At 42.0% G+C, this 17,672-nt stretch overlaps 1 protein-coding gene across 1 annotated transcript in view; it reads right to left on the bottom strand.

Annotated features, from left to right (window-relative positions):
• The window catches only part of LOC146966736 (collectin-12-like), a 38,292-nt gene that overhangs the window by 5,896 nt on the left and 14,724 nt on the right, over window positions 1-17,672 (bottom strand). The window contains exon 3 of the mRNA XM_085762596.1: window positions 4,968-5,090. Coding sequence (XP_085618722.1) covers window positions 4,968-5,090 — 123 coding nt within the window. The remainder of the gene's footprint in view (window positions 1-4,967; window positions 5,091-17,672) is intronic.

The raw sequence follows: 17,672 nt of genomic DNA on the forward strand, positions 1-17,672 counted from the left end.
CACAATCCCTTTTCCTTTTCTTCCTTCCCTTTGTCCTCATTTCTTCTTCCTTCCTCTTTCGATCCATTTGACCTGATCTGTTCCCTCCTTCCATCTTTCCCTTCCTTTTCCCCTTCCTCTTTCCTCCCATCTTTCCCTTTGTCCTTCCTTCTATCCCTTCCTTCCCTCCTTCCTTCTTTCCTTCCCTTCGTCCTCCCTTCCTCTTTCCTCCCATCTTTCCCTTTGTCCTTCCTTCCTTCCTTCCTTCCTTCCCTTCGTCCTTCCTTCCTTCTTTCTTTCCTTCCTTCCTTCCTTCCTTCCTTCCTTCCTTCCTTCCTTCCTTCCTTCCTTCCTTCCTTCCTTCCTTCCTTCCTTCCTTCCTTCCTTCCTTCCTTCTTTCTTTTCTTCCTTCCTTCCTTCCTTCCTTCCTTCCTTCCTTCACCCAGGAGGACAACAGGAGGGTTAACTCAGTATGAAACCACTGTTGCCAAGAAATCACATTATCTCAGTACAGGGCTCCAGACTGCCCCTAAAATCTGAGACAGTGCAAGTACATTTTTCATCTACTTGCACATGTGCAACCAGTAAATTTGCCTCTTTTCTTTTTTTAACTGTGGTGAAACATGGATGGGGCAACTCAAAGAATCTGGAATCTGTCATACAGGTGGCAATGTGTGTGAAGGAAATGTGAATATTAAGTGGATTAAGGTTGTGTGCCCCTAAATTTTAAGTTAGGGGCCACTGTGCTCCTAGTAAAAAAAAGTTATAGCAATAGCTCAGATATAACCAGATAAAAACCTGCCACAAACAGTACAAGATATGATGCAGGGTCAGGATCAATCTTTTGATCTGCTTCTGCAAATGAGCACATGCGAAAATGTGAATCTGTTTCCTTAAATCACACACTTCACTGGCAGAAAACAATCATTCCCTAGCCTCCAGACTGCTAATACAGGAAATTGTTTGCTATTCTGGAAAAAACTGCCCCCGGAGTAATTGACAGTGAGATGTTTAGGAAACTTCAAATTGGAAAATGAAATGTTTAACCACTACGGTCAAAACAGGTTATTGATTCCTGTCTTCACCCTCCATAAATCCACCTACAGGCGTCTCATGGAACAAATAAAGAGATTTAAAACCATATGTACTTCAGATTAGCACATTATTTTTAGTTATGAGAACAAATGGTGAGTTGGGGAGGGGAATATTCCACACAGAAAACTAAATGGGGCATATTTCCAGACACAGGATGTTACTTCACAGGCTACACCGATGGCACATTGTCTCTTTCACCGACACTGTCCTGGATACTGAAAATAACACAAGCAGAAATTGCATCATCCTGTAGCAAAATCAACCATGACACATAAAAATACAAAAAAGCGAAGGGAAGTGTAACTTTTGGCAGAAACATTACGGGTTCAAAACTTCAAATGCTGTAAAAATGAACTGTTTTGTACCCAGCATGAACTCGTTCCAGCTCTCGTGTGGGTGGTTCCTGAAACTGTATGATGACTCTGTCCGGGACGTCTTATAAAACCCAACTTCCTTCATACTCATAAATGGTAGAAATAGCAAGAAAATGGTAAAAATAGTTATGAAGTGAGTGAACTGTAAACTCCATGTGCTTCATGGAGCCACAGGGTAAGAATCTAAAACTCAATACACAGCCTGCACTGTGCTGACACTACTGTTAGAGATGAGAAAGATATTTCATGCCTCCTCTCAGGCTACGTAGTAACAGCTGTACAGCTACAGCATCTGACTGCTGCTGGCCGTACCTGCAGCCACAACCCAGGGCTGGAAAACATCCCTAACACCTCTGCACATCTTCAGGTATTTTACTCATATTAAAGCAAATGCAATTGAACTTTGTTAAAATCACAAAAGTATCTGCTTCGAGTACTGCATTACACATTTATTTATCTTGGAATACAAATAGTAAATCCAAGGGATGTGGGATGGGACCACAAACAACAAATATGTTTCCCAGTGTGTTGAGGTTTCTGAGTGCATTAAAACAAGCAAGGGCGTGTTTCATTACTCATGAATTATCCATTTTGCTAAAATGGGAAAGTCACTGATTTTGCCATTTGTGGTGTCAAACTTTATTTAATTGAAAGCGAATGCAAGTTAAATATTTAGTCAAAGCTTTTTAAATCAACAGCTCCTCCATAGACAGGGCCCACTCACCTGATACCTACAGTACAGACAACATTAAACCATCCACTTGCTTTACTTCAGTAACAGTTTGTGCTAATTTAAAATGAATGAATCTTTAAAAATAAGAGAAACACTGACAAAGAGGTGAAATATGCACTCCTTGCCTTTCCAGTTACTTTTACTGCAGTTTCTGGGGAAACGAATGGGATTTAAATCCTTGGGAGCCCACAGAATGACCTCATATTGTCTTTGGTCTTGTCAGTCAAAGCAACAGGCTGCAGGGAGAAGACAGAGGTCACTGATCCTCTGCCAAACATCTCAAGTTAAATTGCATCAAAACAAAAGCTCCACATAGAGGATGTTTCTCTGGGTCAGTGATGGAGGACAGAGAGAAGCACACATGTTAAGTGCATAGAGCACTCTGGGTCTCCACTGCATAACCATCTGGAGCTGGGAGTGTGTTTAGGCTGAGCTGTGGTTCCCTTGACAGAGCAGCGCTTCAGTGCCAGTAAAAACCCAATTTCAGTGGGTTCTGCTGGAGTTGCATGGAGTTCACTCACTGCTCATCTGGGATCAATTAGGCCTGCATGAAAACATGCAGCATGGAACAAGAGGGACTGACTGAGCTCAGAGAGTGAGGGGACATCATTGTTAATGTACTCAAGACCAACAGATAACCCCTGAACATGTTAACTTCATGTCATTTTCACAAACTGAGAAGAAAAGGGGGACAAAAAGCAGTCGCATATGGGAATGTTTAGCACAATTACAGCAGGAACATTCAGAGTTCAGTACGCCGAGAGACGACCTGGAAAAATGTGAGAAAGCCAACCAGGAAGTTCAGCTCCACAAAGCCTGAAGACCTTCCCCGGTTGGTGTGAGCTTCGGGGGTGTTGGTAAAATAAACTGACACACGTTTGTGTGGTGGAGACAGAGGAGAGGGGACAGACAGACAGCGGAGACTGAAACTTAGAGGCTCTGTTCAACCATATTACAAAGGAAAGTGTTTTCTCATTTACCTCCAGTGGTACATGTAGATAGATTTAGGTAATTGAACAGAGCTTTTTTGTGGTGCACTGCTCACAGTCTAAACCTAACAGCAACGCCGTCTTTCCCAAAATCTGCGACTCAGTCTGTTACTGTGAGCGCTTTTCATTGGAACTTCTTCCAACAGAAGAAATGGTCCCTATAAAACTGGCAGACAGTGAGGCCAAGAGTCACAGGATGAGACATATTGCAGAGGAATTCTTTAAATGTCATTTTCCAAAGCTCTGCACTGCAAAGTGAATTCCATTAATCTCCATTGTGACAGCAGAAATCTCAGAAAAATGTGTCTCGAAACCTGGACAAAAACTATTAATGAAACCATAAGTACTGTACTTGCATTACTACTACTACTACTAATAATTAGGGCTGTCAAACGATTAATTTTTCTAATCGCGATTAATCGCATTTTTTCCATAGTTAACTCGCGATTAATCTCTATTAAAAATATTATATATGGCGCTTTGGACTTTCAACACTCCAAAGTGTTATAATCTCTAGACAAACAACTTTTAGACCAGACCTAGCAGGCCTACCTAATCATAACACATGATGCATGAAACTCACACAGAATTGAAACGAATTGCATCCAGTGGAAATTGCCCTTTACTTTGCTACGCCTCTGCCTGGCCATGTGCATTTGTTGACAACAAAGCCGTCAAAAAATCAATGGATGGAGCTGTGGATATATGTTAGACTGTGTATATTTGTGTAGCAACCAACTTGAAGGTGCCTTACCGCCACCTACTGGACTGGAGGTCCCACACTCCAGTCCTCCAGTCCAGCAGACAGAGGACAAAATGGGCCGCGATTAACCGCGATTAAAAAATTTAATCGCGTTAATTTTTTAAATTAATCTAATCGCGATTAACGCGTTAACTCTGACAGCCCTACTAATAATACATTTTATTTGTAATGCACTTTTCAGAAAAATAAATCTCAAAGTGCTACAGAGTAAAATCTGTGCATATGGCATATAAAATCAGCAGTAATATGCTCTTTTAAAAAGGTGAGTTTTCAGGCCACATTAAAAATGTCTACTAGAGGCTGCACATGTTAAAGGACATTTATCAAAAAATGCTTATTTGCTCTCTTATGAATTAGTTTGAAAAGACTGATACTACTGTCATATGTAGCTATACTGTATGAACCCTGAAAACGTATCTGGCCAAGCTCTGTCCACAGGTATCCTTCTGTAACGTGGTCATTTGTCAGTCCTGAAGCCGAGACGCTGGTGAATGGATTTTTTGGGGGGATTTGAAAAAAGCTAGCTGTTTTTAGTCTTTATGCTAAGGTAGGCTGAGCTAAAATAAAGTGCAGCTGCCTCTAGGTTGATTATTTTATCTAAGTTGGGAAGTAAAATAATTCTCTGGTGAGCAAATGTATGTTTAAGGATGAACTCTGTTTGCATCTACCAGTGACTCCTGAAGTGTTTTTGTAGAAGGCGTGGTAGCACTCTCCTCATATTTTCCATTAGTCAATAAATAATGACAAAGAAATGTCACATCATGCTTCATGGGCACGCAAAGGGACAAAGAGCTGCTTCTCGCCGTACTCATGAAGCAAAGCTTTTCATTTCTTGGCAATGTGAAAAGAAACCAAATATCGGATAATTGTTGCGACGCCCACTCTCTCAGCACTCTGACTGAATCATTTCAACATTTTTGAAAAACAAACTGCTTCATCAAAGTGATGTTGATACATATTTGTCATCCAATTGCAGCAGTTGCATCAGTGACATACTTAGGTTGTGGTTTAGTGAGAGAGGAACATCGTCTTACCTTTATATCCAAGTACAGCAACAGCGATGGTGAGGAGAGTACACAGCACATAGAGCAGAGCTATGGAGGTCTTCAGCGCCCATTCATTCTTACACTTGGTGCACTGGGTGCCCTCCTGGATCCCTGTGTGAAAACAACGAAGGAGACCGCATGATTCAACATGTATTTTTCTGAAGTGGAAAAGGTCTAAAAAGGACGCGGTGATGGGACTCTCCACATCCAGGACTCCCACATCTGGACAAACAGTCTACATTAAAGAGTCCAGCAGTTCCCCCAGGGCCCAGGTGGTGAAGGGGCAGGGGACACAAAAACAATCCCCCCCAACTGACTTGTTTACACTCAGCGACATGCTTATTTTCCTGAACTCAGTCCTCACTCAACAAACCGCCTCTTTTTTGGTTGTTGTCTCTGTTGTGTGCAAAAATAATCTTCCCAGTGAGTGTTGTACTGAAAGTCACTGGTGTATATAATGTATGTTTGTGTCACATAAAAACCTGCACCTTTGTAAATCTGCACTTTTTTATTTTATTCTTACAGTGCCAGGACTGCTGGGCCAAACTGAGAGGCCTCAGCTTGAGGGGACACTTTATTTCTCTCCACAGATATCTTTCATGACAGGTGAGTGGCAGTAACCATGGTGCTGACAGTAACACAGCTGTGTTTCATTGTCAGGGCAGGGGGTTTTGGTTTTCATGCACCTGCAATCAAACGCACTTCACTCTTCCTCAAACATAAAAGGAATAGCTGTCATCTAACACGAACACAAAGAGGTCAATATATGACTACGGCATATCCAGATGAACAGAAACACCACCGGAAAACCAGTCGGTCATCATCAACCTGTAAAGAGCAGGAACCAGGTAGTGCCAAAGATTTCACCGCACATCCAGTTCAAATGCATTTAAATGATGAGGTCATTCTTGAATAAATTTAAAACGCATTGCTGATTGGCTGGTCAGGGTCTCACTGCAAGTTTACAAGCCAAAGTTAACAACTTGACTCGCTCTTATGGGTGTGAAGGGATTGTTAATCATCACTAAGTGTTAGACCTCAGTTCAGCACTGAGTCCAGCTGGAAGCGAGGTCTCTTCAGCACCCGGCCAACCTGAGAGAACATTTACCGTAAAGAGCACATTCAAGATCGGCAAAAAAAAGTTGGAGTGGTTTTGATTTTTTGCCAACTCAAATGACACCACTGCCTTGCAAGCCAAATAACAGACCTACTTTACTTCATCTACGGTCCCAAAAATGACGGTGCAAAGCTCATTAAACTCAGAGACTCACACAGTTTCTAAGCAGGACATCTTTAGAGGAGCCAGACTGACCAGTTGGCCAGGCTGATATAGTGACGGTTAAAAATGGAAAAGCAGTGGGGTCCAAAAGTCTCTGACCTCATTCTCATTCCCAGAATTTGGGACCCCACTGCATGTTGTCCGAGAACAAGAAATTGCAATTTGCATGTGGAAATTGTGCCACCATTACTCTGCCAGTTTTCATCACATCTCTAAACCTTCATCAATTTCTTTTTTGGCCATTGGTTTATATGTCATTGCACAACAGTTGCCTACTGACTAATGCAACGGACAAAGAGTCACATAGGATTCATTTGGAGTTGTGTTGTAGGTGACTTAAAGTTCAATCTTCATTCACTTTTTAACCCTTTTTTGCCCCTTGCCAAATATGTGACTCTTTAGCAACTAAATGTTTCACCTCTGATTGCTAACTGTGTTAACTTTGTTGTTAAGCACTGGCACTGATTTTATTGGAGCTTTTTCACTTAAAGGAGCTTGTACTTTGCTAGCCAATGTTAGCTAACTGGCTAACGGTTAGTCTTCATGAGAGCTTCAGTCATTGTTATATTTGTGCGACTAGACAAGGGGATGGTGGCTAGCTGGTTAGCATGCTAACTTACATACCGTAAAAGAAAAGACGTGTTTGAAGTAGAATCAAAATAAAGGGTTGCATTAATGCTAATGTAAGCTATATAGTGATAGCATAACTGTTTAACTTGTTTGAAATGCTCATGAGAGCCATGAGAATGAACCAAAACTAGCAGGTCATAAAAACATTTGATATTGTCAAGAAAAAACTTGCATGCCTTTTAGATTACATTGTAATTTGACCAATATTTACAAAAAAATATTGATTATAATGATAGCTTTAACCTGGCCTTTCTGACGTGTTTTAATGTAATACTTCCACAGTTGCAACTCTTTGCCAACACAGATGACGGCACAGCCTTCGGGCCAAATAACTCTTCTACTTTACTTTTTCTGCCCAAAACTGCATTGAAAGAAAGAAAGAAATTTTTATCATGAACATGTGTTCCCAAGAATGGCAATGTAGAGGTCCATAAATTTCATCAAACTGTTTGAAGTCACGACATCTTTGCATAAACCAAATCAGCTTTTCGTGACTTTTGTTGGTTCCTTGCCAAAAATGTTCACATCTTCCAAAGAGAAGCAGGTCACTCTATGGGAGCAAAGAGTTAGAACAGAAGTTGAGACATGGAAAGTGAAAAGGCAAGATATTAGTATGAAGGAAGGAGTGGAGTGTTGCTATAGTTTTCTGCATGAATTATTGTACCACACATGAGAGTGACATCAGTGGTTAGCGCTCCAAAACATGGCTGCTGCTCATGTCCAAATCACGTAAAGAGCCTCTATGGGGCCCTGAAAATGCATTAACAAGTATTCATGCCTGAAAGACATTTGTCTTTAAAAGCTCAGCTCCAGTTCAGGGTGTGGAGCGAGTTACTAAGCACAGAGAGGTTACCACAGCTGTGTTTGAGACGTCAGGAGTTACCCGTCTTCCCTCACCACTGGTTTAACTGTAAGCACAGAAGTGCGCTCTGGGAATACAGCCATGACAAATGATTGCATTGAATCATTCATAACTGCTGACATGACATGTTTTGAAGTGTCAGCTCGTGCATGCTTCTATAATAAAGCAAGCATATCGGTTCATCAGTTCACAGTAATCATAGCTCTGCTGCCCAAATGTGCTGTTCCAACCCAAACACACTGACAGTGTTTACAAATCTGCCGTGCTGAAATGATACCAAACACTTTGTAAGGGTATAAACGATTACACAGGCAAAAGGCTTTTCCATTTCACTGCACACATGAGTGATGATCTTCATATTCTTGGGGAATAACAGGAGAATTTTGGGTTGGCTGTCAAATACGGAGGACACCTGGCATAACAAAAAACACATGGCTGACAACACAACAACAAATGGAGAGATGTCAGCTCTGCAGCTTGTCTATGAGCACACAGAAAATGGACATCAGATGGAGCAGCTGTAATCCTTTCAGCCCCGAGTGTCGACACACCGGTGGGCTGTCCAGGCTCCATCAGGGGTCGCGACCTGCTTGCTGTTCATTTCCCAGTGGGTCACTTCCTGGATGTGAAGCACAAATAAGGAAGGAGACAGATGCTGGACCAAACTATTGAATGAAGCTCTAGGATAATGTTGGTGTTTTTTTGTTTTTTTTTAAATGATCAGTGTTTCCTTTTTTTACATTCTTCCATGTGCTATTTTTTATGCCTCGCCGCAGAGGCATATTGTTTTCAGATTGTCCATCCATCTGTCACATTCTCAGTAATGTCAGTAGAGACTTTTGCAACACAAATATTCACCAGGACTCGAGGATGAACTTATAACGTTTTTGGGGGTAAAAGGTCTAGGACATGGTGACCTCACAAAACACTGTTTTGGCCTTCTGAACCCCATATCTCCTCAATACCTTGAAGGATTTTTTTCAACTTTGGTTAAAACAGTCACCTGCACAAACTATTTGGATGGTCATCAAAGATAACAGTGAATTCACACAAATTCTATCAAGATTTCACACAAATGGTTAATATTTTACTAACCAGGATGTCAGCTGAAACTTTTCTGAGAAGTGAAGGCAGACAAGAATGATGCAGTAATCCTAGTTTTAAATATACAAATACATCATCAGCATAAGTGAGGATATCACAGCTCGTCTTCTTCCTATTCCTCTCTTTTAGATTTTGTTTCTCAACTTTCATAGCTCATATTGCTCCGAGTATGTTGACTGAGTTAATATCAGCAGCAGCTAGATTACGCTTTGGGATGGGTACTGACATTTTTATTCTAATTATAGCCAGACTAATTAATAATGGATTTTTTAGGCTGATTCTGATGTTGAAATGTTGACACAGATTTCATTTATCAAAGTGCTAATCTGAAATACACATATAATTAAATCAGAGACTGGCCATTTTGATGCTTTGAGCATGAATCTTACTTACAAGCCTTAGTTTCATTGATTTTAGAAAGTCACTGACTGGCTTATAACTATAATTTCAAAAGCATTTAAATGATACCATTTGCCTGTGTTATGTAGGAATTACACAGGGAAGTGATATCATTGTGAACAGAGTGTATAAACATATCCAAAGCTCATTTTTCAACTAAATTTAGATCAGTTTTAACTTTGACTCCTCGTTGTCCTTTAACCTGCAAATTACCAAAGCCACACTTACTGGGATGTGGCTTTGTGGTGTCATACTCATGTCCTCCTCTTCATGCTGCTTTTGGTAGCAGGGACAGAAAACGGTTATTTCAAGCTGGATTTGAAACATTTTGGGTTTCAACTACCAAGAAAGTAGGCTATGTATTGCATATGTAAACAATGAGGATCTAATAGGTCTTGATCCAATATGAAATACTATTGGAAAGCAAACATCATCATTAAGTAACACAGAGACACCTGGGATGTGACATGGCTCCACATTCTACAGCAACCGGCTGTTGACATGACAAACGGCCAGATGGAGATGAGACAGTCAGGACGAGCGTCTTTCACACATTCTCAGATATCTGTCACACTAATAGAGGCCAGATGCACAAATCCTAACACATGGATAAAATATCTTGAGGTTTATAGCACATGAAGTTTGGCTGCATGTGGAGTAATAAGTTCAGGCCTCATGATGCAGTAAAAAAAAATGCTTCTGTGGGGACAAATTTCTCAATAAATATTAAAATAAGGAAGATGAGAACTTCAAGCAGACTGTGGAAAAACATACGTGAACACCGACCTCCTTGTTCACAGTTTAACATCAGAGTCTCGGTTTCCTTTAGTTTGGCTGCTCGTTCATTTAATCGGACACTGATTCGTCATCTTTCCCCTTCGCCTGCACAGTCAGGCGCAGCTGGATCTTACCAACCACAACCACAAAAACAACTATCGTCCAGGATGTTCAGACCACAGACTGACAACAACACTTTTACTGCTCATGGCAAAACAAAAACGATGCTCCGAACACAAAGGGCCTTTCCAAAACAAGAACAACACGCCAGTGGGGTTTCAATTTGAATGCTTCCCCTTTTGTCGTTGTGTATTTTGGCTGGATAAAGACACTCATTGTTCCTGCAAATTCTATGTTGAAATGACATCCGGACAGCGTCCATCTTGGTGCTAATAAAGTGTCTCCAAGCCTGTGTATTTCATCCGCCTCGTTACATGAAACAAACGATCAACCAAACATCATCTTTTTCATCTCGACATGGCCATCAATCTGCCCTTGAAATGCCAAAACAACATCCAGGAGGCCATGGTTAAGCATCGCCGAAACATGGGCCCTGCTCATTAAAAGATAATGTTTATTTACTGTAAATAGCAGAGGGGACGCTATAGTAACGGATGAGAACACAAAGCAGTGAGCTGAGGTCACACAAGCTGTGATTTGGATCCCTGCCTTGCCTAACACACACTCAACCGCTTTCCAGTAACCAGAGTGCATTTCTACTCCAAGAGGGCAATCAGTGAATTATACCTGGCACCGAAGACAAAGAGAGTTCAAGACAAACTGCAACAGCGGATGAAGTCCTCAAACACTGGACCTCAGAGAAGTCCACGCAGCAACATCACAAAGGGAATATTCTTTGTTACAGCTAAAGCTCTGTGCTCAGTGCCCACAGCTAAAACATCAAATATCGTAGAGAGAGTACTTTTTATCTTTCACTTCTTCTATTTTCACAGTGTCTGACTGGTTGAAGAAAAAAGAAAATAAAGAGAGGGAAGGGAAGAAAGAACGATAGGGAGGAATGAAGGAATGACTGAAGTTTGAAGAAATGAAGGAAAATGGAGAGACAGACAGAATTCAACAGTACAGATGAAAGAAGACTGGTATCATATAAAAGAACCATTTAGAAGTGCTGTCGTGTAAATTAAAGTAGCAGGACAGTTGTCCGTTGACACATGTAGCATTATACCTTACACTGGCATGTGTTTCAAGTTGTGTTTCTGGCCACCTGATGGATGTAAGTTTTAATATTAAAGGGATAGTTCAACATTTTGGCAAATTGGCCCATTGCCATAATCGCTATAGTCATAGCAGTAGGTTTGTTACCTTTAATTGTCGGCGTAAGCTATTTTTTAGAGCGGCGGAGCGGAGCGGCGAGCTGCTCAGAAATATACGCTATGGAGGCTCATGGGATTTCTTGGTTTTCCTCATCAAATTCATCAAATACACAATCCAAAAACTCCAAAACGCTGTCGTGGACAAGTTGTGACCTGCACACGCAATGAGATAATAATGGAACGTTACGAAACGGGGGTAAATGCAGAGACTGCTTGCTGAAAAACTGTCCCTGAGGACAACACGCATCAGCGGTTTTGCATGAATTTACCTCTAAAACAACTCCGTCTCGTAATGTTCCGTTATTATCTCATAGCGTGGTGAATGTGCAGGTCACAACTTGTCCACGACAGCGTTTTGGAGTTCTTGGATTGTGTATTTGATGAGTTTGAAGAGGGAAACCAAGAAATTGTGATTACCTGTATGGCAATGGGCCAAATTGCCAAAATGTTGAACTATCCCTTTAACTGTTTTGGTCTTTTACAGCTGCTACATGCGCCTTATATGATGCTAAAAGGAGGTTCTAGGTTCAAACCCTTGGCCTGGGGCCTTTCTGAAGTTTGCATGTTCTCCCTGTGCCTGCATGGCTTCTCTCCATATTCCTCCAAAGACATGCACATTAGGTTAAATGGTAGTAGTCCCCATAGGTGTGAATGTGAGTTTGTTCTGCCCTATGATAGACAGATAGGCAATCTGTCCAGGGCGTACCTCACCCTGACTTTCACAAAATACCGTCATTTTTCGACTATAATGAGCTCAAAATAACCTGAAAGATGCTAAAAAATAAATTCTGCACTTAAGGGCTTTAAAGATTTACACTTAAAGGGGCAAGTCTGCTCGCTTTTCCGCTGTTTTGGTTACGCTCCTCTCGCCCATGTGCATTTGTTTACAACAAAGCCAGCGAAAAATCAATAAATGGAGCGGTGGATAACGTTACATAACATATACGACGACGACACTTGTGTTTGTGTAGTCTTAACCGTCATGAACAAAAGATTACGGGTTACGGAACGTGTTTGCGTTGCGGTGTGCAGAGACGAGAGCTGGGACACCGGGGAGGCGGCCACGTATACACTGATGTTGCAAGGTTGGTTTTCAGCCATGAGACGCCAGGCGAAGGCAGAGAGCCTCCGTTGTCACTCGTAACAAGTCACAAGTCGTGTAGTTAACGATCACAATTACTCCACTTTTTAATTATGGTAAAAATGTAGCATAGCCACGAGAGAAATCCTGCTTAGTTACTCTTTAAGTCTAGTACCTGAGTAAACTCCACCCTCCGACCGACTCACATTACATCACAAAGACAGGAGGCAGCTGCTGCCCACCACATCGACCCATCTACCTCCGCTGATTGTGAAATCCGTTTTTTTGCCGCGTGCCAAAGCTGAAGCTGGTTGTTTCAGAAAGCAGTCATCTACCTTGCCATCTGTCCTTCATTACTCAAACAGAAATAAGAGGTTTTTACAAGATCTCTGATACACTGTAATCTAAGCCAAGATGTTTTACAGTCAGGAGGGAGATGATGGCCCAGTGAATGACTCATACGCAGCTCGGCTTTCTCAATGGCATGGTGAGGTGGCCTGCACTGTTTCATGTGCTGCGGCAGTGTGTGTGAGTGAGCGCACTGGTCCATGACTTTCAGTGTTTGTGCACATAAATCAGTGACTTTTAACCGTGGCTTAAATTTTGAAGAAAAATAACTCCTGTTAAATATTAGCAGTTGGTGATGTTTGATGTTATCCAGGACTAACTCTTTGCCGTACCAAGTCTCTCTCTGCCTGCATGCCGTGGAGACATTTAGTACAGTTGGCGATTTCCTACTAATAAACATTTCCTAGAGTGTTTCAGGTGTGAACTTTATGTTTTGTTACTGAGATGAAGGAGCTTCTCATGCAAAGAAAATGTGGCTTAAAAAACTTTCTGGAAACGGCAAAAAGAAAATAGTCCTTGAAATGACAGTTAAATCACCAGCAGCTCTCGTAACAGCACTTTTGGGTCCACTTTCCACTGAAGGAACATGCATCGAGAGGTGTCGTGCTTCCACAGCTAATGCACAAAGCTCTCGTGTACAAGAGGTCCTGGCTGGATGGTTGCTCCACCTAATAACTGCCTGTTTAACAGCTTGGACAATGTATCCTGTCTTACAACATGCCCACTGCGCTCACTCCGAGGCCGTACCTGCCAATGATGTAATCAGAGGAAGTGCAGAATTAGGGTTAGAGGGTTCTGAGTTCATGGGATGGCTCTGGGGCCCTGCAGGAAACTGACACCACCCCAGCTCCATGTGTGGCCTGATTCAGGCTCCATCTCTTTTATTGCATGTGATGGAAACCATGCGCCTCATCACAGGAGACAGACAGGCATGAGGCTGGGGGTTATATGTGAATGAAAGAGGAGTGAGAGGATGAGTGAGGACAGGTTTGATAACGCCGACCCCCATTCACACGAGGATGAATTTTGGAGGAGAACAAAATGTTCAAAAATACGCGAGACGGTTGGGGAAACGGAGCGATTTAAAAGATCTTAGAGGTGGAGAGAAAGCAGTGATGGATGGACTGTAAAAACTGTTAACGCCTGTCACAACCACCAGCGGCCAGCCAAGTGTGATGTAAGGACTGCAGGAGAGAGAAAAAAACAAACACTGACAGGATCTCTCTGACTCCGCTTTGTATATCACATCCAACAAAAGGCATTGTCAAAATGTGAGGCAACCAACATTACAGCATCCAGCAGCTCTCCAAGGCTCCAGCTGTCTGCCACCTCGCTGCAGGGGAGAGAGGCCCAACTTTTTTTTTTCCACATAAAGATGTAACACAGATCTACTTTGATCTGATTAGATTCATGTTAAAATGAAAACACAACATTTGGGTTAGTTATCAATACATGGCAATAAATTGGCTTTAAATGCATAAAAGTTGTTTCCCCAAGTGAAACATAATAAAACGTCTGAGCTTGTAAAGAGCAACATAGTCCTAAGTCTACATGTATATGCTGCAAACTGTCTTTGTCCACTTTAGAGAAACACTGAAGGACTCATATCATATCATATCATATCATATCATATCATATCATATCATTGGGAATCCTCATTAACATTATCAGTCATTCAGAGCTGTGTTTCAGGTGAATGTAAATCCAGTATTCCTAGTAGCATATATTTTAGCTCTGTTTTTACTCTCCACCAACCATTAATAGAGACATCTGGCTTTCTGCTGTTTACATGCTGTCATTCTGACATCCCACCATTTAGACATACCGCTATTCCGACATGCGAACGTCCCACCATTCCGACAAGGCTTTCAATAAGGAAATGTGCGTTACTCAATTACGCAGCAGAGCGTAGACAGGGACTAGTCTGCCTGTCTAGCCTCTACCAAACTAATCCAACTCCTTTCATCATTGCCTAAGCCCAACCAGTGCAAAATCTTTTGGGGAAAAAATATGCTATTAAAGGAATTGTCGGAAAGGCAGGATGTTTAAAAAAAGAAAAAAATACTGTCATTCCGACCATAGGAGGCAAGAATTGTCGGAATGATGGGACATTTGACAGAAAATTAAGTGTTGCCATTTAGACAATTAGAGGCCTATGTTGGACTGGTGGGATGTCAGAATGGCAGTTGCCCCCCGTTAAATATAACTGTATTCACCAGCTAATCTCTAACTCTGTCTGTTGTTTGGTGCTGGAAAGTGGAAACAACACTCAAATAGGCCGTAAAACTAAAAAAAACAATAAGCTAAAAGACGCTAAAACATTCTCTGGAGTCATTTGATCAATTGCTAACATGAAAATATTAATAGGAAATAAAGTCCACAATTGATTAGGAGGTTATATAACTATAAACTTTCCTTCCCAGTGATAACATAAAAGGCTGCATGCTAAAGAAAGAGTGAAACATCAAAGCAGAACAATCTACACCAACAGCTCCTCAGCTGTAATTAACACTGGTGAGACACAGAGCAGGCCAACCGGCCCCCGCCTCTCATCCCACCAGTCAATGACTGATAGTAAATGTGGAGAAATAAACATTTCCAAAATGCTTTTCAGATGAGCTGTGGTCAGACGGAGGCTGCGACAGCATCCGTGGCATCTCCTGTCCTGCAGCACCACCCCCTCCCACGAGCCCGGAGGCCCCACTCGACTCTGCTCAGACTCAGCGCTCGCTGCAGTTACACAAACAGGTCGTCTTTCCAGAAAACTACATCAACAATGGAGTGGAGAGCGGGAATGGACTCACTCAGCTCAGGGATTTGGGGCCCACGGAGTGACTTGGGTTTTAGTTACAAAGCAAAACATCGGAGCTTAGGCACCCCAAACGTTGCAGCTCTGTAGTAAGTGTGTGTTTCTTTGTGTGTCTGTCTGTCTGTGTGTGTGTGTGTGTGTGTGTGTGTGTGTGTGTGTGTGTGTGTGTGTGTGTGTGGCCCACTGGTTAATGACCATCACATTAACATCCAGAATTCGATAGCCCTGCTTGCGCTCAACTACACCATCAGCAAAAAGAAGAGAGTTCAAAGTGAGAATGCAGGAAAACGGGACAAGAAAAACAGCAGAAACACTTTATCTGAGGAAAAACAAGATTCAAAGTCTGCTGGTCGTCACTCAGCTTCCATTCAACCGTAACAGCAGCACCTCGCTATATATCAGTGCAGCTTTGGAATCAATAGTTTATGGGTCGTATAAAGAAAAATGCAACCAAAGACAAATTTGAAGTTTGAAATCTCATGCAGCCTGGACCTGGACCAGAGACTCAGCCTCCTAAACCTCATCTGATGGATGTCCACTCTCTCCTGCATGGGTCAGCCCTCCCGCCGGTTGCTTCAGGTGCCAGTCAAAACGTGAAACCCGCTACAAAGACTCTGAGTGCCGACTGAGTTGCTGGCAAGTACTTCAAGGAAAAACAAACAGCTGAATGTAACCAGTTGAAGAGAGGCAGAAATAAAATAAATAATGTGACATTTTCCCTCTGATGAGCAGCTGGGATAATAAACCACAAAATGGTATTTGAGGCATGCCCTTCTCTGACTCTGCTGCTCTTTTTGGTGATTTTGGAAATTCTTATGGGAAATGAGAGCAAGTTGGACTGCACGTTTTCTCTAGTTTATCTTCATTAGACCTCTCCAGGACACACACACACAACGTTTTATGCTGAGAAAGACTGAATGAAAAGAGAATCAGGGCAATGGGTGGATGCTGGCTGCAGTCTGTAGTGAGAATGAGAGAGAAAAAAAACACGTTTCCTTGATTGACAGGTATCTCAACCCATCACGCTCATCAACCAAGGTGTGGTTGACCTTCCCACATCTCTGGCTGACAGATGTGCATTGCTCTTGCCGTAATTATTACAACAAACCATAAATCATGAACCTGTTTTATATTGTGTCTGGTCAGCGTGGGTGTCATTGATTGTCAGCATGGTAACACTGTGGTTAAGATGACAAATCTTTGGGTTTAAGAGTCTGTCTTTATATTTGTGAAACTGTCTTACTGGCAGTATACACATCTACATTAATCCTGGTGTAACACTATACAAACCATGTCTAAAATATCTTTTTGAATTACCATCTTAACTCAATTTAAAAAGTGATGCACAGCATTTAAAAATAATACATAAAACATCTCCATATGCCTGCAGTGACTGTACCTCACAGGGACCATGAGGATCCAGTTAAATACTCATACATTTATGCATGCACGCATAACAAATCCCCAGATAAACAGAAAAGTGAGATGTTTCGTGTTTGATTCTTATCTTCTGTCTGTTTTGACAAGACTTAACAGTTTTCTTCTGTTTTAAATATCTTCGAAAAAAGAGATAAAGGAGCTGGTCTTAATCATTTTTCAGTCACTGTGATGTTTCACTCCTGTACTTCATGTCCTCCTGCTAAAACAAGGTCTGAAATGTAAATGTGCTGAACTGCAGTTCCTGTGCTACGGAGGCGCCGGCCAGATAAAACCCTGAAGCAGCGAAAGGATCGTGCGCATTATTAGGATATTTGACAGGAAGCTTGTTTGGGGAAACTCTCCATGGGACAGTTCTTTTAAAGACTGTGCCCAGGATCGGCTAAAGTCATCCCAACGTTTGGCCACGTTCACCACTGACTCCGCCATATGGACGGAGAACCGGTCTTCACCCGGTGAAGGAACACGTTTCCTCCTGGACTGATCCACTGTGGACTGATGTTCTCTACCCGAGCCGACGGTTTGATGGTTTGTGCTCGCTACCACTGGTGTCGCTTGTGGGTAACGTTGGTATAACATTATGGTCATGGCGGAGAGAGCCGCTCTGTGATTTGGGGTTCAGGTTATAATAAG

Source organism: Trachurus japonicus, chromosome 20 (assembly GCF_045865225.1).
Source record: "Trachurus japonicus isolate A0001 chromosome 20, Traja_1.0".
NCBI lineage: Eukaryota > Metazoa > Chordata > Actinopteri > Carangiformes > Carangidae > Trachurus > Trachurus japonicus.